Genomic DNA, 21098 nt, shown 5'->3' with positions numbered 1-21098 from the left:
GCCCAAATGTGATAACCATCACATAAGTGATGATGACTATGGCCATATTTAGCCCAAGGATTCAGTTAAGTGAAGAATCGAGAAACAAATTGTTATAATAACCAAATATAATAGACTAAATTGATTAGTCTGATAATTAACTCATGTACCTGTATGCACTGATACTCTTCTTGCACTAATGTCTATGAACAGATACCAACTGCTATGCTCTTGAACCTTATTTCTAAATCTCATGTACATAACGGTTGGATGGATATGATAATTATGTGTAAAAACGTAGATACATTGTTCTCTTTTTTAATTCCTTTCCCCCCCTTTCTTTTAAATTACGTTTAAAATTAAATCTCCAAAATTATTATTTTACCGTAATTAATGTGATTATTTTCATAATTTATTTCGTAAGTCAATTAGTTTGATTAATTGTTACACCCCTACTGTAAGTTCAACTAACAGTCTTTCTTCCTGTGGGAATGTACGCAGCACTTGTCTCTGAAATATGTTGGTCAAAGGTTACGGACTAAGTGGGACCTCAGCTTGAAAATGTACGCAGAGGAGATTGAGGTGAAAGACTAGTTTAATTTGTTGATGACATGTATTATTGTGTTAATTTGTTATGCTATGTTGAGGAATGCATGTTTTGTGTTAGCCTTAATGTCTTACTGTACCACTGCTGTTTATAGTGGTTTAAAAAATAATCGATTCAGCAATGCATCGCGATTTGGCCATGCAGCAATGCAAATGCACCAAGTCTCGGAACATGCATACGTACGTGTGTGCGTCTGTAATCCACGCAACTTGAGAACCGTTCGCCCCACAGTCTTCAAATTCGACACACGCGTTCCACACCCCCACACGGAGTGCAGTGCCCGGTATATCCATATATGGAGCTGGCCTGTTCTGACATCATTCTGACATCTGCATAGACTCCATATTTGGGCATGCCTGACAAAGAACACCATATATGGGCATACAAGGGACACAGACATAACAACTGGGTTGGGCATGCATTTCCAACTTGCATCGTTCCAAGTAGGCCAGTGCTCTAGGCTCTAGGGCCCAAATTAGCCAATTGACCACACCTGATCACCTCTATATGGAGCTGGCCTGTTCTGACATCACAATGGTGTTCTGACATCTGCATAGACTCCACATTAACTGGGTTGGGCATTCATTTCCAACTTTCATCCAAGTAGGCCAGTGCCCAATAGGCACCACTCTAGTATAATATCATTCTAAATATCTGACTGCTTGTATTGACTGATAAAAAATGTGCCATGTAATTGTGCAGTAATATAGAAAAGTGTGATGCATTGCAAATTTGTGTAGAATTTGAAGAATTCATAGAATCGAATCGAATCGTTACCTGGTGAATCATAATCGAATTGTGAGGGCAGTGCCAACGCACACCTCTAGCTGTTTACATTTCTGAAGTATTTCAATCTATCAATCAGTCCATTGAATATTTGTCTTTCTGTTGTTTTCCTGTCCAGGAGTGGTATGAAACCCGGGTGAAGTGGACCTTTGTAAATCCTTAGCAGCTCTCCTTGATTCCCTTGTCTGGTATATCCTCTTGAATTAGCCTACACATTGGCTATGTTTACATGGACAGTTAAATCCCCTTTTCATTCAGAATAAAAGTTAAATCCTATTAAAAGTTCTCATGTAAACACCTACAAAAACTTAAATCGGAATGAAAATGGTCAATCTGATTTAAACTTAGATCTGATGTAACTAACCGGTTTATTCCATTTTTAAATCCTATTGAAACAATTGTGGACTCATGTAAACACTCATTCGGATTGAAGTTCATTCTGGTCTTTCTGTGCATGCTTGTTTCCATGTAATTGGTATGGTATGGCTATATTATGCTCTTGTTTTGCGATTAATTATATTAAGACATTATATTAGAAACCTCTCATAGGCTACAGGATACATCAAATATAAAGTAATACGGCATAAAAGTGTTTTTCTATTATTATTATTTTGTTTTACTGAAATGTAGTGTAGTAAAAGTAAAACAATTGGAAAGTAAAGTAGAAATACCTCAAAATTGTACTTTAGTACTAAAGTAAATGTACTTTCCACCACTGGACGTAAACATATCCGCCCGCCCCCTATCCAGAAGCCTTCCCAGCCCCAAACCTGATGTGGAATGAAATAATGGGATTTAAAAGTATTGTCCATGTAAACACTCATTCGGAATGACCTTTCCCATGTAAACACGCAGCAAAAAACATTACTTCTGAATTAATTAATTCTGAAGTTTTCATTCTGAATGAAAAAGCCCTCATGTAACCGCAGCCATTGAAACAGAACATTTCCAAAAAAGTAACTGAACACACTAGTTACCTCCAGGAAATATTGATTTACAGTGTACAGTGTACGGTTTCTTATGTTCTTGCCATTCCTTCACTTGAAAGAAATCACCTTCGAAAAAACGCGGTTTTGAGAGATTACAACACAGAACACACATACCCACACGTGCGCAACCACACGTCTTGTTTTTACATTTTATGTCAGCATAGAGCCCATTCAGATGGAATGATTGGTTCATTAACCAATGACAGCATACATCGATTAAGGGACTGATGGTTATTTATCAGAAGTTTGTATGTTTAAGGGGGGGGGGGGGGTGGATGGGGGTTATTAAACATGTTTTTTGAGCCGGGGAGGGGGTGGGGGATGTCAAATAACACTTTTCGTACTTTTTGTATTGTAAAAATGTTTATATATTTGTTTTTTGTTTTTCATAATGTTTTACTAATATAGATATTTGATGCAGTCATGCAGATTTAAGCATTTCTGTTGCATATAATATGACAAATAACGTATCAATCTCTTTCGTTTGTGGGGCATTTTGTAACCATAATGGAACCAAATGAACAGACGCTATTTGCCTATTATAAACGATCCGCATTTGCTTCATTTTCTCTACCTACTGTTGTGAATCTGCATTTTCCACCAGTCTCTGAGGGGGGGTTCCTCAGAGACTTGTTATGATGAGAAACAGTATCATCTGTTTGGTGTATGCAACGAGGAACGTAATGTGGAATGATAGATTTGATATGTTTTGATGATGTTTTGTACAAGTTGAAGTATTTTATATTTTGCTAGTGTATTGGATGTAGTTTTCTTTTCTAATATTGTTTTGATTTGAGTCTTGGGTCTACTTGTCTATTTTGTTTTGTTGCAACAATTTTATATTTCATCCACTAGGCATATGGATTACATTTCAATAATAAAGGTTGTAGAAAACTACATTTCAGAGTGTATTTTTTAATACAGACTAGGTACTGTATGCAGTGTATGGTCACATATAAACCCCTATAAAAAAGCCCAATAACTACAGCCAGTCAGCAGGTGGGCGGTGGCCAATATATAATACAGTATATATATATATATATATATATATATATATATATATATACACACAGACATACGAACAACATTCACTGGGGGTTCACTGTGTTGTTGTGGAGCATTTGCTATAACAAAGTAGATAGACTAGACTAGACCCCATTAGTGTCATTGCTGTAACTTGGTATCTGCAATATGATGCTGTTTCTGCAGGGTGAACACCCCAAATCACCACCGAATCACCACCAGCCCCCACTGGAGGGAACATAGGGTCTGTTTTGGAATGAGGGAACATAGGGATGAGGGAACTTGGGTATGGTCCCATATGAAGAGATCTAAAATCCCCCTATGGAGATTTCAATGCAAATAAAAAGTACACGAACCTGTGGACTGGCGCCCTCTACTGACAGTGACGTCAGGACTTTGGTGCTCTATGGTTCACAACAAGTGGCCCGGGGACCACCAGTGGTCCTTGCTGGTGTTCCAGGTGGTCCCCAGTTAAACTTAAATGATGGAGATGGTAACCAAATGAACACTTATAAATATTCAACTCTTGAGAGCGTAAAATGAAACTGAATGGACAATTACAGGCCCATATGGTTTAATTTTACGCTCTCAAGAGTTAAATTATTGTTAAACATCTTTATTTTATAGCCTACTTAATTAAGAAATCTACACAATTAGAGAATGTAGAATAATTGTTATTTTTATCAACGTTAGCCTGTTATCTCTCCTATGGTAGGCCTACCAGTGTACCACTACCACATCAATACAGCATGGAACTGTGGACAAGGACAACATCTTATTCAACGACAACAAATATTAAGACAAGTTTTGAGTCTGAGGCTAAATGTCATCAAATGTTGGCCCATGGCTTAAATGCAGAATAAATAATGGACCTTGACATGAAAAGGGTGGTTGAAAAACACTGCTTTTAGCTTAGCAGTATTAACCACTCCATTGTAGCTACCTTTTTGCAAACTGTTAATCAAGTAGCTATTCAATCCATATGTCTATGATTCAATCCAGAGCCTTAGAAATATTATACGGCTCTGATTCAATCAACCAACTAAATCTATTTAGTTGCAGTTTCTAGTCAAAACGCGTGGCGGCGGTAGGCCCTCGCTGAAAAACCCATGAGCGAACCCTCTTCAACTTTGGCCCCGGTAGCGGAAGTTCTTTCCTTTCCTGTTTCTGCTTCTGAACAGACACATATAGGTTGGTTTTATCCAATATTTTATCCAACGTAAATCTATGTTAATTATGTCCATCTAGTGTTCTTCATACGTTATAGTGATTCTGGGATCTTCCAACGTTTAGAAAAATACAAAATTTGTCACGTATGGACCTTTTAACATTGCATATTGTGTATTTGTGTTGTCTCGGTTGGGTTCTAGACTAAAGTAAAATGTCGCCGGTGGTCTGTGGATGCACGATACTGCTAGTCAATGCCATGGAGCTGTACAGATTAATTAAACTAGTTCATACTAGTAAACATTACATATATATATATCTATGTCCAACTCCAAGCCATTATTGTCAGTTAGAATGTGTAGGGATGTTAATGGCGTCTTCCTGAGGCTGCTAGGCTATTGTGCTAGCAACATGTTTTAAGCTCATGCTGGTTGTTGCAAAACGAACAAGTGAGACTGTCAACCATTCTATCGGAACACAGTGAACGTGTCGGTTGACCAAAACATTTAAAATCCCGCAATGTTGCGTTATTTTCTGCAATGTAAATCTTTCATTGAATTGTATGTTGGCTAGTTGGCCAGACGCACTAAAGTGATGCTCGGTTCACTTGAGTTGAGCCATGTGAGGCATATTGGACGCTAGCAACGTTATGCTAACAAGATGCTAGAAAACAGAACTCAGCCACTGGCTGAGTAGGCATAGATTGTATTGTACCATTGTGTGATTATTTAGTAAATTATAAGCACGTTCAAGTGAGTTTTTTTGGTTTGAGTGTAGGAGAAGGACCAGTTTTCAGTACAGGATGTGTTTGTTGGTGGACAGACTAGAATGCAGTTTTGATCAGGATAAAGCCAAACATAACTTTGTCGGTTGTGAGTTTGTTAGAATTGCTATACTGCACTGCAGTGTGGACACAAGCTGATCAATACATAATATATAATGCTATAATCCTCAATCATGTTTTAGATGTTTTATGCCACATTAATTGATTATGTTTTGTAATTGGTTGGGGCCAGGGTTGTCTGTCTATTGATTTGATGCATTCTACCATGTCTGATGCATGTCGTTATGTCTGATGCTCACTCAACCCCTCATCTTAAACCCATGTGGCATTCAGTGTTTGCTTTTAAATTTGGGGATACTTCCTTGTCAACTTGTCTTCCCTTAATGATTATTTTGATATCCACCAAATATATAAATATTGGTCTTCTGTTATCTCACTTATCTGTCCTGTGTATTGCTTGGTTTTTCCTCATCTGTTCCATGGAGCCTTTAGCTAAAGCTTTCCATTATACAGGGATTGGGTTTATAATTACAGCCTTAATTTGTGATTGTACGTGTCAGTAGTTTGTGACATCAGAATAAATGTATCTTGTCTAAATGTTTAGTCGCATCTAGTCATGATTTAATGTCGCTCAGGTGGCAGTGTTCTGTGGGAAAACGACCATGTGACGATCCCTTTAACACTTAACCAAAATACCTAAGTAGACTAATCTTAAATTGTAGATTGTCTAAGGTTTGGAGTGACACTGAGCGTGCAGTGGTAAAATATCTGCTCTCCTCTGTCTGATCCACAGAAGATGGCTCCCCGCAAAGGCAAGGAGAAGAAGGAGGAGCAGGTGATCAGCCTGGGTCCCCAGGTGGCTGAGGGAGAGAACGTTTTTGGAGTTTGTCACATCTTTGCCTCCTTCAACGACACCTTTGTCCACGTCACTGACCTGTCTGGAAAGTAAGTAAGCCTTTATTTTAGAGCTGGGACTCGATTAAAAAAATTAATCTAATTAATCAGAGGCTTTGCGATTAATTAATCTAGATTAATCGCATTTTAATCGCATATCATTATTTGACCCGAGAACAGTGAGAAAGCAATTTTTTCAAATGGATTTTGGTATACTAGTGAATCAATGAATAGTGAATACATAAGTTTAAGCAATAAAACATTGTTTTTGTAGTAATGGGGGTAATAATTCTTTATTGAATAATTGCACACAACTGTGCTGTAATCCACGCTACCATCGGATAGCCTTTTAAATCCTATTTCCAATCCACGGGGACAAGCAAAGTGATCTCAGCGGCTTCCCCCAGTCTGGTGAACTGTCTGCGGTTTCTGGTGGTGTTATTGTCTGAAGAGGACACGGACACTTGGTGCGCAGGTCCGTCTGAAAACTGTCCAGTGACAACGTTCGGCGGTGAAAAAAATAGTGCGATTAAAATGCGTTAATTTTTTTAGTGCATACATTTTTCTTTAGTTAATTAATCGTAATTAATCGCAATTAGTCCCGGCCCTACTTTATTTATAATGCAACTGAAATGTGACTGGACTGCTGCCTGGTTGTAGTGCTAATTTAGGTCGGTCACATTTGTTAAAGGTTTTATGACATTCATTTTCATTTATTTTTATTTTTATTTTTTATGTTAGGTTTTATGACCTCAATTACACCCAAAAAACATTCAGTGGATTTTCTGTGGTCTGACGTTTTCTTTGGGGTTTGGAAGACTTTTGAGCTACAATGAAAACAGGCAACACAGTGAAACAGTGACATCTGCTGGCAAATCTCATTGACATGTATGGGATTTGCAGTAAGTGATGTCACTTACTGCCGGCTAGGGATGCACCGATCCTCGTATCGGAGATCGGCGCCGATCCAGGCTAAAATTCTAGATCGGGTATCGGATCGGTGGCCGATCCATTATCCGATCCGATAATTATGTGTAATTACAGTATGAAAACAACTCTACCTCCTCTGTGACACAGCAGTGTAGTATTGACAGTATAACATGTGGAATGCAGCCAGGCTAGCCTGCGCACACATTAACCTGGTCTAATTGTTGCACAGTTATTTAATAAATAATTCAGTGCATTTATATCTGTTTGTTACATTTTGTTTTACAAAGTTGGGAAAGTAATGTTTAAGTCAAGCCTTGATGTTGCCTTACACAAAATAATGATTCCAGACTCCACACAGTGGAGTACAGCTTAATAGGTTATTACGTTTCTTTGTGGGGGGTATCGGATCGGTACTCTGTATCGGCAAATACTGGACCCCCATGTATCGAAATCGGTATTGAATGCCAAAAAGCCGGATCGGTGCATCCCTACTGCCGGCAAATCAGAGCACCTGTTTGAGCCAGAAAACCCCAGATCACAGAAAATCTACTGAATGTTAAAAGTTCATGTTTTTTGGGTGCAATTGAGATTAGAAAACCTAAAAAAAATAAGAACAATTCCAAAACCTTTTTTTTAATGTCACAATCCCTTTAAGGTTGGGAGCAAGAGGGGATTTTCATGTCGTGGCTCTGAAAAAAGGTGTCACTTTCTAGTAGTCTCTGCCTTGGGTTATGTCCGGAGCTAATCAAAGAAATTGCTGGACCGATTGGTGTCAAATTACATTATGCTCTGTACTTTTTGAAATAGTTTTGATTTCAACTTTAGGTATGGGTAATGTCTGCTAGACTTTCAGTGCCTGGTCCGTATAAGAGGGGGAAAAGCAGGGCTGAAACCATGCCCAAATAGGGAGTCATGCATCATTATGTGATACGACAACAGGCGTTTATTGGCCACAAAGACCACTAGTCCTATTCAAATTGGGGTCCAACAGTTAAAAAGTGCCAACTGAATGGTAATTGATTGCTGCTATCTCTCCCCTCCCCAGAGAAACAATCTGCCGTGTGACTGGTGGGATGAAGGTGAAGGCTGACAGAGATGAGTCTTCTCCCTATGCTGCCATGTTGGCAGCCCAGGACGTTGCTCAGCGCTGCAAGGAACTGGGCATCACTGCTCTGCACATCAAACTGAGAGCCACTGGAGGAAACAGGTGTGTGTGTAATTATGCTTCTAAACAAATCTGTCTTGTCTCTATTATTTACCCCTGCTCCTCTGGTAGACCTATGTTTGCTGTAGTGTGCATACAGTTAGGGCTGCAATTTTATACATTGTTTCAATTAATAATGTAAGCATCATTTTATTGATGTCCCTATTTTGAGCATGTTAAATAGTATAATAACGGAGATCCCAACATAATGTGCATAATGCATCGTGATGCAACCCGTGAGCTTGAGTAGGTTGCTCATTTTCAATGCATGAGAAGGGGCTTAAGTGGTTAAATACAATATTAATGTCTACTGAAATCCAGAAACTGGCAAGATAAATCTCTACTTTGTCCCTCAAACAAACCTCAACCGCACTGTAGTTTCATATAGCCATTTGAAAGAAAATGATATTTCTGCAACACTCAAGGAGACTGACCACCAGTGGGTTCCAATCCAAATGGGTCTGATTGTGTAGTTGAAGCTTTATTTAATTGGATCAGTCTTACTCAAAGGTAGCTGCATGGAAAGTCACAAATGTAAGAATCGGTCATCAGCCATTCTGTATTAGGTCAGTGAATTGCTGACCTGCTGTTCAGAAATGAAAGCAGACATTCCAAGTTACACTTGAACCTTTTGTTGTTTCTGACCATGACTGCACATGTCCTGTGTCTACGAGTGCATTTGTGTAGATGGAAAGCACTGTACATGTCTGTCTACGACTGATCCGCTTGTGTTGTTTTTCCAGAACAAAGACTCCTGGTCCGGGTGCTCAGTCAGCTCTCCGAGCCTTGGCTCGCTCAGGCATGAAGATTGGACGTATCGGTAAGACTAAAGAAATAGCTGCATACATGCCACATTACATTGACCTAGGCACATTATCGTCACCAATGACCGATGCCTGCAGCTGATAACTATGTAAAAGAAGAAAGTAAAGTTGTGTTATTGCATAGAGCTCAATGTAAAATTGTCGGGATGACAATGCACAGCTCACTTTGTTTTACTGGATACGATGTTGAAAAACTGACCATTGACAGTTGTGGATTTTCTATCGGTTGCTGCTCTATTACGGGTTTCCTTTTCAGTTGCTAGTAGTAGTATGTCTTCTATTGACGCCAAACAAAAGGCGAACAATTTTATCGTTAAATGTCAATGCCAAGTCAATTTGTAGTTTAAACAGAAGTTGTTTGGAGTGGTCAATTAACTAAATCTTGTTTTTTCTGCTGCAGAGGATGTGACACCCATTCCCTCAGACTCTACCCGCAGAAAGGGAGGACGTCGCGGTCGTCGTCTGTAATGTTTTGCGCAAGTTATTCCACCCAATAAAAAGGTTCCAATCCAAGGCTTTGTCTTCCGACTGGTGATTGAGTTTTAAAGCTCCATAAAGGTACATAAAATGTATTTTTCCTGGTGAATTCCACTGTGGATTGTTAACGGATATAACGGATATGTATTTTATAAACTAGTATTTGTGTCAACTCCAATGTGTGGGTATCTACTATCTAGTCTAAAATATCTGGTTATTCACCATCTGCAAAGCTTGATGTACAATGTACATATGACTACAGTCTTAATGGTTTAAAAGTAAAACTGTAAACCACCAGTTTATTATAATAATTTGAGAGGACCACTGAGTTGACCCAATTTTATGCAATTTCCAACTTCAAATTGAGCTGGGGCAGACATTCTTGAGTGAAGTTTGAAGCGTTATCACCAATGGGCTTGCCTAACTTAAAAAAAATACCATCTGAAATTTATCTTTTTGACCAGATCAGCTAAGCTGATATGTCTTTTGTCCGTTGGGAATTGAACAGAAATCAAGTCAGCCTCGTATGTTAACAGATTGTCGGTCAATGCAATCTGCCTTCTGCCCTGTTAATTGATTGTCGATCCCGATTGTAATGGGCATCTCTGAATAAATATCAGCTGATGCATTGATTCTGTTAAAAGTGCCGTTATGAGTTACATTCTTCCTTTCATTACTTTCTTGGCACCAATGCGGAAGCTTGCCCTCACTTGAGAGCATGTGCCGAATGCGGCGTCTACCTTTGTCTGGTCTGTGCAAGGGTACTCTAACCCATTTAGGCCTGACGTCGATTAAAAAAAAAAAAAAGTCTTCTAAATCATGACAGTTTTCTGAAATACCTATGTTTCTATATCGGTGGTGCTCGACCTTTTTCATGTCAAGGACACCCACAAATATATGTAATTGGCCGCTGACCCCATCTGAAAATATGTTGTTCCAAGCAAAGACTTGAAATAAAAACGTTCGCTCTGAAAGAATAGATATTCAAAGTTTTGCACTACATTTTCACGGTTAAAAGAAATAGCAAACCTATAAGCTCGTAGAGTGGCATTCAGTCAGTGCCGTGCTATGAGCTTGTAGATCTGTAATTTTTAAATGGCTAAATCATAACATAATGCTTAAAACACCAAAGGGTTCCCACCCCAAACTGGTTTAAAGTAGCAAAAGTACTGTGTTCAAAATGTATAGAAATCCTTTGAAAGATTGCTGCTCTACAAGCTCACAACGCGTCGCAAAGCTTGTTTGTTGACACGACACTTGACGAGTTAGCCAAAGTGTAAATCGTTGCCGTCAGGCAGATACCACTTATCTCAAAATGTGGATCTGCTACTTTGTATTTGAATCCTGTTTTTGGACGTGTGAGGTTTCCACCCGACAAAGCTGTCATTCTCGACTTAATGCAAAGTAGGGTATGTATAGTGGAGACAGGCCCCCCTGACCTTGAAGGACTGGCATTTATCTTTGGGCTTAGTGCCTTCATCTGCAGGTAACTCATTTCTCAACCGTTTCGGATGCGGGGCAGCACGCCGCAACCGGGCGGTGTGTTCCTGTGGGTCTTCCGGGGACCCCCTCACACGCACTGAGTTGCACCACTCACTGATTTTTCTTTATAACAAAGACTGATTAACATGATATGATGACGGACTGTAGGTTCATTTTCTCGACTAGGCCAAAGGCATGGGGAGAGACTGTTTAGCACTCATGTGTGAGTGTGTCCGTTCGTCTGTACAGCTAATCTCCGGCACCGTTAACCCAGACGATGCCAAATTCTCCCTGGATGCCAACGATTCCCAAATATTCGGCTTGTTATAACGCCACCAGGAGGCAGATTTTTGAAAAACACAATTTTGGATATTACGCCTCCAGATTCTGTCCAAAAATCCTGCAAATCATTACACAGTACACACTATCTCTATACTCAGTCATGTGTTCAAGATGGATCTGTCCGATATTTCATATTCCATCCTAATTGGCTAACATTGGCTTTCAAAGTTTGCATGATTGTTGGCACTTTATCTAGTATCTTTATGCACTGCATTGTTCTCAGCACTGTTCACTGACTAGCTCAAGGTTACTCTGCTCATCCCGTCTATATTGGAACTCATTTTTAAAGTGACTTGCCCGTATTTGTGCTCACCCACACGGTGTGGGCCACACCGTGTCTGAGCAAGGCGCTGAACCCCAACACTGTTCAAGGGTGTTGCACTATTCTACTTTGATTTAACAAAAGCAGTCTTCTACTGTATGTTTGAGTGAAGGGAATACAGAAAGACACACTCTCTACTTGTATGGATCTTTGCTTTTCATAGCAATCTGGAACAATCTTGAAATGAGAAAAGCGATAGCAAAGTTATGCCTTTTGATCATTTATAATTTTATTTATACAAACATTTCATACACAATGTAGATAGTGATATATATTTAACTAGGCCTACTACAAAAAATGAAACCCACCTATCTTACAAAAGATAATTTTCAGAAACACGCATACTGTCAACTTCAGCACATTACATACCTGCATGCAGCATTAAAGTGTCCGGTAACTAACTACAGGTAAAAACTAAATAAGTCTATTTGATGTGCCCAACTAATTAGTCTAAGTGCTCATCGCTTTCAAATGTCACACTTCTACATTTTCCTAAAGGAATGACAATGATATAAAAGGGTAGTGTGCTACTTTAAATCATCTGTATTAACCTTTAACCACTTTCACAACATTTTGAAAATTTACCCAAAATAGGGACCCAAATGTGGTTAAAGAAACCACTTGGGGTTGCACGGTTAGTATTCCTTGCTGAAATAATAAGATACCATTAGCCACAAGGTGGCAGCTTGTGGCTATCCTGTTGCTGGTAGGTAGCCTAGTAAGCCTAGCCTACCCACCTACTGGTGAAGAAGCAACCCATTCACATACAGATGCCACTTTTATAGTTGCCAAACTGGTGCATTTTTGCCCAATTATTATTATAGATTATGTTTAGATACCTTTTCAGCTGGGCAAGCCAAGATAGTTCAGACCTCAGTACTTTGTGTATTGTTTCCTTGCTGATATTTTCTGCAATACTATGGCTTTTTTATATTCCATCGCACGACAGCGTTGCTTGCTGACACTAACTGATCGATAACAAATTGTTTTGTAATCCACAAGCAATACCGCCATACCCAATTTAGAATGTTAACTGGCTACTGATTGTCTGGATGCTTCTTGCGGAAACTGGATGACAACCACAGGTTTTATTTCAAGTCCATTTATAAACATTAAGCACCACATCAAATATGACATCAACCCTATAATTGCATCCACATCTTAAATTTGATTGAGAACGTCGCAGGATTAGATTATAATAATGAACTCAATAGTTATCTATTTTGGGTTACATTTACTTTTTCAGAAAAAACATCAAAAATTGTTCCAAGCTTTAAAAATTACATTTCAAATATGTCCAGTGACTGTGTACTGTATACATACACCCAGTGATATTCAGACAGTTAACGTATTTCAAAAGTCACAACTTTACATGTTACATTATAAAACACAAACTAATCTACTGTAGAAAACAGCCATACATTCTCTAGATGCCATTTGGTATCCCTGACCATTCTTGCAAAAAACTAATAATTACGCAAAAGAAAATAATCCTCAGTGCTAAATTTAACCATTTGTAACTGGGAATGTAGAAATGGAACCAAATGGTTCCATTTGCTCACTCCCACAGTTAAACGAACACTTGACTTTACTGTGTACAATTCTGGTCCACATTTGTTATTGTTTTCTGTATCCCAATTTGAACCCTTCTCTGGAATCGGGTGCCAAATGGCACGAGTGACATCAAGTAAAAGCCGAGGGCATTGGCAGTCTGTTGAAGCAGGTCAGACATTAAGAGGCAGCTGTTTGCTAAGGTGACACATATATTGCCATACATAAGATAAATGTAATCATTTACAATAAATGTCAGCACTGGAAGTTTGATTGGATGTGAGAAAGCTTTTGATATACAGACTGTATATCAAAAGCTTTCTCACACTGTATAATACAGTACAAATGCAATAATTATAATAATCACTTTACAGAGATCTACATTCTTGTGACAGTAAAATAGTACCGTTTTTAAAACCTCTGAGACAAAAGGTATTGAATATCAAGTCTTTTGAAGGATACCATGACATTTTGTTAGCATTTGAGGCATTTGGTGGAAAACTAGCAGGCTAAACTTTAAAATGTCAATATTATGGTAACCGTTTCAGAAACACAAACACACAGCCAGCATGCATTAAAACCAGTGACGTTAAAATATTTGCTAGAGAATAAAGAAACTAAACACATTTCAGGTAACAGCTAAGAGGAAGTACAGAGTAAAATAGAACTGTGTATCTAGATGGTGATCTTTTTTATAGCACTGCCATCTCACAAAGACCTAGGGTTTTCTTTTTCTTCAAAAAAATAAATAAAGAGAAAACTTCTCTGACCAATCTCAGTATATAGTTGTCAGTGGGTTTCAGTTTAGCTTAGTGTAGTGAAGGAAAATAAAAGGAGATACGTTGAGACAATGTAACAAATGTCAAGTCCTCCATGTGCATCCAATTACGGAAGTATTGGAAGAAAAATAAATCATAAAAATAAAGGTAACCACTAGCCACCAATATAATGGAATTGTTAACAGTGTAGCTTCAGACCACTAGGAACCAGAACAGCTCTAAGAAGAGCAGGCCAGAAACCAGAGGAGCTTTAGTATACTTAAGCTACAGTGGCAAAACTGCATTTTCCTTCCATCAACAGAGGTTCAATTTAGATGGAGAGCTCAGACACCACTCAATAAGTAATAATTGTAGTACATTAATCACGTGTGGTCAATAACATCTGAGCTGTGTAGAGATGCAGAGACATCACCTTGCCTTTTGTGTTGATGCAGTCATATGTGTATGTCATTAAATGTCTCGATTGTGTATGAAGGACCCCTTGGGGTCTTGGGTTGAAATCCTCTTAGCACACCTTGTATTGAACTGTACTTTCTTCTGCAAAGTGTTCAATCAATCAATATATCAAATCCAATGTTGGAAAGTTTGGATGAGGGCTTTGTCCTTCTTGAGCTTCTATTAGGATATGTACAATCTAAATACATTTCACTGCAACATTGGTTCTGACTTTACTATTGAAGTACGATGGCATTAATATGAACTTATACTAGTACACTGCATCCGCACCCCCTCCTCATATGCACGAACACACACACACACACACACACACACACACACACACACACACACACACACACACTTTCCCTTCTACTGATTTTCCATTTTTGAAAAGCTGAAGTAACTTCAGTATATTGCAACACATCTTTCTTGGGTGTTACTTCAACGCCTAGTAGCCAATCCTTATACTAGGAACCCAACCTCTGGAACCTAACCTTACAAACTGAATCTCATCTCGTCCCCTGATTGTGAAGAACATTCATAACTTGCCCTGACATGTACTGTTTTGAGAATTTATAATTTTACATTCAGGGAATACTTTAAGAAAGTACTTAAGTTCTGGGGCATATATGATTGGAAATGTATCATAACTGCAGCCACCACCATGTAGCCTGTCAAATTGACTGTCGTCACCTCTGATATAAAGGAGGTATTAACGGAGGTAGGGAATTGGACAAATGGAAAAAGCGACACTTGTGGTGTTAAATAGGACAATGGGAATAATGTTTCAGTCTCCATTCCACAATACATGTAGGATAGATCTGAATGTGATAGAACAGGCACATACTCTCCATAATCTCTGTGTAGGAGGACATCTAGAATGGGGGAAGAACTGGAACAAGCTATTATTAATGGAAGAACACAAGGTGGAGTTAGATTTAAAAAAAAATATGGCCCTCTCACATTCTTCTAGGTTAACTAATTGTTTAACCATAAACCAAAACCTACTGATTATTATTTTTAAATGTTGCCATTTTTCCACCTATAACAGCCAAAATAGGGATGGCAGGTTGAAAGTGGTCGATGTTGGACCCCTTGGTGGAAGCGAATATAATAGAGTGCATTATTTTCAGTTAACCACACTCCTTTGACATAGACCATCATCATCTAAAAAAATTCTGTATAAACAAACTAAGGATTTCATTATAACTTTCATTTATGGACCATACATGATACATGATACATAATTATGATATTATTATGACTGTAGGTAGGGTATAATATGCAGTAGGTATGCAGTAGGCAGTAGTATGGTGACTGGTGTAATATGATTTCATAACATTGACTTAAATATCGGCCAGTTACTAAATTGAGGGGCACGATTGAAGAGAAGTCCAAGCAAGTGACCAATCAGAGACTTTAAAACCAAAAAGCGAAGAGAGGGGTTTATTGGTTGGATGGTAGGTTACTTAGTCAACTCCACTTTCATGTTTGGAGTGAGGGGTGCCGGCCTTCCCCAGTTCCCCCTCCCGCTGCCAAAAACAAGCAAAAACTCCCTCAAACCCCGTTGACTGGTCAGTCGGTTGGGCCACTGTCAGATAATCAGTTGTCAGGGAAACGGGCTCCCCTCGAAGGTTCCTCTACTCTGGAGTTCTCAGCTAGCTGGTGGAGAGGAGGAGAGACATTTGAGAATGAGAGAAAGACGGGAGAGAGGGACTGACTGCACCCATTTGTCATTATTTTGTGTGTGTGTGTGTGTGTGTGTGTGTGTGTGCGTGCGTGCGTGCGTGCGTGTGTATGTGTGTGCGCGTGCGCTATGTGTGCATGTGCGAGCGATAGGATACAGGGAATTATTTCTCCATCTCTTCATTCCCTCCTTACTTGCTCAGAGCAGAGGCGGTTCCTTACTTGCTCAGAGCAGAGGCGGTTCCCGAGCGGTGGAAGTGGACAATCTGCCACTTGCCGTCCCTGCGATGCCACACTCTGGTCTCCTCCGACTGGGCCGTTCTGGGAAGCCCGTTGGTGTCGATGTACTGAGTTACTCTGATGTAAGCGATGCAAGCTGCATCCTCTCCCACCAGGTGGATGTGAGGGTTCAGGATGGTGGTGTGGACGGGCTTACTGTTCTTAGACCACACTGACAGAGGATGAGGGAGGGAGGAAGGAAGTTAGGCTTGATTCTAGGCTTAAAATAATTGATATAAATATTGTTGTAAATCTCTATGGGAAAAAAATGAATGGCCGATTTTTCAGTGGGTCCAGAAAACCACGCCCACTGCTATGCTCTATAATACAGAGATGTATCCACAATGGATGTCTGTTGTTACTATGGACAGACGAAGGTCACATGAAATGAACACTATACAACACACAATGTATGACACCTAAAATGGGCAAATATGTACATTTGTGCTTTGGTTCTTACAGTTTTCAAAGTAGAAGCGATGGAAATCCAGGCCCTCCACCAGGTTGCCCAGGGCTTCGGGTTCGAATGCAGTCACAGCTGGATCACACATTTTACTGAGTGGAAGGACATTTAACAAACGTGTTATGGTAACAAGATCTTTACTCAGTGGAAGGACATGGGTTTATGGTACCCAGCACCAACTGATGTTGATACTATTTCACAACAAGTGATTCAGTTTTTTATTTACTTTATCAGGAAAATGACTAGCAGGGGGTGCTAGTAAGTAACCATCATGAAAATTTATATTGTGGCAGCTGTGACGTCTGGTTTCATATATCACAACAACATGAACAGAATGAAAGAGTAAAAGAAAGGAAAATGTGGGAGATAATTGAGTATTTAGTTGTACTTGAAATGTACTGTAATGCGTGCGTGCATGTTTGTGTGTGTGTTTTGCTCACGTGTAGCTCTCAAAGTCTCCATTGCTAATTGCCTCAATCAGTTGTTCCGTTACTTTGATGATCTCCTGTTTCCTCACTGTGAGAGAGAGAGAGAGAGAGAGAGAGAAGATACATATAAGACGTCATACAGTCACTTCACACAATTTATACAGGCAGTGAAGTCTATTGGATCAGTGGATATCCACAAAGTTGTCAATGTTACCAAGGTGACGTTATGTGTCTAAGACTGGCCTCCAAACACTATTGGGAAGTCGGCAGTAGTTTTATTTTGAAAGGCTTCCTGCCCAAATGTCAGGTCTCACTGCTCAGACTTATTTTGACAGTTTCCTGCACAAACTTTGGAACTCTGCTTGAAATGATCAAGTTCACCTGTGGTGCTGACGCCCAGCATGGGGCTGCAGATAGCAGCATTATATAAAACAGCCTCAGTGGTAAAGGAGTGAGGAACGGCATACAAAAGGTTTTATTTTGTTAACATGGAAAGGATGGCCTCATACACACATGCTGTGTTCTGTCTGTGTTTCATGGCCGCCTCAATGCTTTTCCAATGGAAGTCACGTGGTTTGACCAAACACTTGTGTTTGATGGGGTCGGGGGGCAATCAAACACAAGTGTTTGTTCAAACCACGTGACTTCCATTGGAAAAGCATTGAGGCGGCCATGAAACACAGACGGAAACTATAGTCCGGTAGCCGAAAGGCTTCTTTTTTTTTCAAGTGGGAAATTTGGTATATAGTCTTTTTTATTGGACTAAAATACTGTCTATATACATACATTCATGAATCCTGACCGGAGCTTTTTTTTTATAGGGGTATCTATAGTTGTGACCATCCCATGAACATCAGGTATAAGGCCAAAATGTCAAAAACTTTCCTTATGCTTGAAGTAGCATGTGACGTGTCAAACTAGGGGGTTATCATGATTCTAAATCCATTCCAAGCATTAGTTTTGCACAAAAAACACTCCTTGGGCTAAAAACGGCCATAGCCGTCATGACAGAGGTGATATGGTCAGCACATTTTGGGCAAGTGGCTATGGCAGTTTTTTAGCCCATGGAGTGTTTTTTGTGCAAAACTAATGCTTGGAATGAATTCAGAATAATGAAAAACCCCTAGTTTGTCACATGCTACTTAAGCATAAGGAACTTTTGACATTTTGGCCTTATACAGGATGTTAATGGGAGGGTCACAAGAAACCCCTATAAAATATATTGCTCAATACTGACAGCCGGTCAGCAAGTGGATTCATGAATGTATGTACATTATAGACAATGTTGTAGGCCAATAAAAAATACTATATAATTCCCCACCCGGACTAAACCAACCTTGGATCAAAATGCCACTTGCACATGCCACTTTGTTCGTGCTGAGCTGGAAGGGGGAAAAGGTGATCACTGATCATTTTATTGTTAGTTTGTCAATCTCGTACTGTCACTGTTGAGGGATGTTGGTCTTATTGTTTATCCTTGCTTATTATGTTAAGAGGTGGAGTTTTAAATGATTTGAATGTTTGCAAATATGACATGTTTATATTAGTGATTTATGTATTTTGTTCTAGTTTCTACGTGGTTCTGAAATAAAGATTAATATAAAACTCATCAGTCGGCTTCACCCTTATATCCAGCCGGTCCGCTACAATAGGCTACTATAGAAATACTCTGTTACTAGTAAAAATCTGGAATTCATAATGTATCAAATCTGCCACTAGTAAAACAAAAAATAATAATAATAATGCTGTTGTGCAATAATTGTTTGTTTGTAGGGAGACCACCTCCATCCTCCAACGATTTCAAATGGTGCTTTATATTGTATTAACATGTGCTTAAAAAAGACGCTTAATTTTTTATTTTTTGTAAAGTCCCGGATTGTAGATTTTTTTTTTTCAAATATGGGTTTGCATTTTTCTGCCAGACTGTGCATAGCAACAAGGAGAGCAGCTGTTTAATTTATTCTGTTCTATATCTGTTGTCAGTGTGCGCAGCTGCACAGCCAGACAAATAACTAGACGTACACTTATTTGTGTTTCATGATTGGCATGTTGTTGTACTCCAGACATTCCCACTTGAAAACAAATGTCAAACCACAAATACATCTCATAGCATCATCATCATAGCCTTAGAAAAATAATTAATCACGACAATTTGCATATGGATAAACGGGGAAGGAACTAGCCAATTAAGACTATCACTATTATGAGTTGTTTATGGCAATAATTAAAACCAATACTTTAATTGTGTAACAATGTTAATCTTTTACCCTGGCATCCCTATTCCCTACATTTCCTAATATGACAGATCTACAAGCTCCCAATGTGTCACATCCCAATGCGTTGTGAGCTTGTAGATTTCCTCTCAAAATAGCCAAGGAATAACAGAAGTCAGAAGAACCTGAAGTTATGTGACTTTATTTATTAGAAACGATCAAATTGCAAGTCCTCTGAGCAGCCACTAGGGGTCGTATTGAATTGAATAACTAATGACAAATGGTTAATGAGCTGCATTTATATACAATTAAATTACCTTTTCCAAAGTGCTTTAGAATGTACGCATTACCCATCTAGACACAATCACACAACGATGGCAAGGAACCAAGCAGCCCGTTGGGAGCCATTATAAGTTCAGTGTCCTGCTCAAGGACACTTCAACATGATTGTTGTCTCTATATTGTCAGATTAGCATTATGACTATGAGTCCTGTTCAGATCCTGGACAAAGTACCCTCAAGTGCAATTCATTAGCACCGTTAAATAGCAGTTAAAGGAGCAACAGAGTGCAGACCTTCATTGCGGTCTCTGGATCTGCTTTAAGCATTGTTCTTAACTGCCGGGTATTTATTAAACCCCATATGGTTGAGTGGAGTACCTCAGGGCTCTATGCTAGCAGCTAGTGTCTGTTTTCGGTTATTGTGGGGAGAGCTTTTGCTGATAGCAGGCAGCCGATCGCTGTGAGCTTGTCGATCTGCTATTCTCTGCAAAAGCTTTTGCCGACACAATACGGATGCTGCAGGGTTTAAGTGGTTAAATGTTACGTGGATGCATGTGTGCATTGTTACGTTTGCCGTTATAAAACAGCTCCAACACGGGAACAGGCCATCTGCCATTGGTGACAGGTGATGTCACTACTATCTGTTGTAGTCTACAGAGCGTGACACCTGGCACCAAAAACACAGTCAATAGCAGATGGGCATTTTAGTGCCGTTCTTTTCACCATTGGGGTAACCTCGGGTCACAAGGCTTTCCAACTCTGAGGAAAGCCTGGTCTGTGTTACTAAATTGCTGTGTGATTCAGTCTAGGCGTGGTTTAGACCGAATGATAAAATAATATATATCATGTTCCGGTTGGGTTGGGTTTGTCTCTGCAGCCGCTACGAGTTGGCATAAAATATGGCTATACCAAACAAACTACCGGTATTCCAAGAAGTACTTGAAGAAACGTGTCGGATTCATACGCTGCATCAGATGAAATGATGATTCCCTTGATCACAGGGAATTGTGGGTAATATACGGATGTTCCTGTCAGGGTTCCTGTCTGATGAGTAAAATCAGCGACTACAACATGACATAAGATATCATCCGCTTCCGACCGGATCATAAACACGCTAAGGAATGCTTCCCAGGCTACGATTGGGGTATCAGGCTTCACCCAGATTTGAGAT

General features: G+C 39.4%; 3 protein-coding genes across 3 annotated transcripts in view; 2 read left to right on the top strand and 1 right to left on the bottom strand.

The window, feature by feature from the left end:
- The window catches only part of LOC310875352 (two pore channel protein 1-like), an 18993-nt gene extending 17403 nt beyond the window's left edge, over positions 1–1590 (top strand). The window contains exons 24-25 of the mRNA XM_083788557.1: positions 481–561; positions 1491–1590. Of these exons, the coding sequence (XP_083644683.1) occupies positions 481–561; positions 1491–1535 (126 nt within the window). The 3' untranslated portion in view covers positions 1536–1590. The remainder of the gene's footprint in view (positions 1–480; positions 562–1490) is intronic.
- A 2936-nt stretch (positions 1591–4526) lies between these two features.
- Positions 4527–9700, top strand: rps14 (ribosomal protein S14). Its single transcript, XM_083762447.1, has 5 exons — positions 4527–4575; positions 6129–6280; positions 8205–8366; positions 9107–9183; positions 9588–9700. Exons 2-5 carry the CDS (start codon positions 6132–6134, stop codon positions 9653–9655), a joined length of 456 nt encoding a protein of 151 aa, XP_083618573.1. The 5' UTR covers positions 4527–4575; positions 6129–6131; the 3' UTR covers positions 9656–9700.
- A 2314-nt stretch (positions 9701–12014) lies between these two features.
- camk2a (calcium/calmodulin-dependent protein kinase II alpha) overlaps positions 12015–21098 on the bottom strand; it is a gene marked incomplete at its 5' end in the record, with an annotated part of 37812 nt that continues 28728 nt past the window's right edge. Inside the window, 4 exons of the mRNA XM_083763692.1 lie at positions 12015–16240; positions 16487–16715; positions 17004–17098; positions 17447–17522. Coding sequence (XP_083619818.1) covers positions 16237–16240; positions 16487–16715; positions 17004–17098; positions 17447–17522 — 404 coding nt within the window. The 3' untranslated portion in view covers positions 12015–16236. The remainder of the gene's footprint in view (positions 16241–16486; positions 16716–17003; positions 17099–17446; positions 17523–21098) is intronic.

Source organism: Protomyctophum parallelum, assembly GCF_964188405.1.
Source record: "Protomyctophum parallelum genome assembly, chromosome: 1".
In the NCBI taxonomy this organism is placed as follows: domain Eukaryota; kingdom Metazoa; phylum Chordata; class Actinopteri; order Myctophiformes; family Myctophidae; genus Protomyctophum; species Protomyctophum parallelum.
The sequence above is the reverse complement of the archived record's forward strand: the minus strand, read 5'-3'. Positions and strand labels throughout refer to the sequence as shown.

Excerpts from the sequence above, each read along its gene's own strand:
- rps14 (XM_083762447.1), top strand. The coding sequence starts at position 6,132 with ATGGCTCCCCGCAAAGGCAAGGAGAAGAAGGAGGAGCAGGTGATCAGC. Across the intron at positions 6,281-8,204 it reads GTCACTGACCTGTCTGGAAA|AGAAACAATCTGCCGTGTGA; the intron begins GTAAGTAAGCCT and ends TCCCCTCCCCAG. Across the intron at positions 8,367-9,106 it reads AGAGCCACTGGAGGAAACAG|AACAAAGACTCCTGGTCCGG; the intron begins GTGTGTGTGTAA and ends TTGTTTTTCCAG.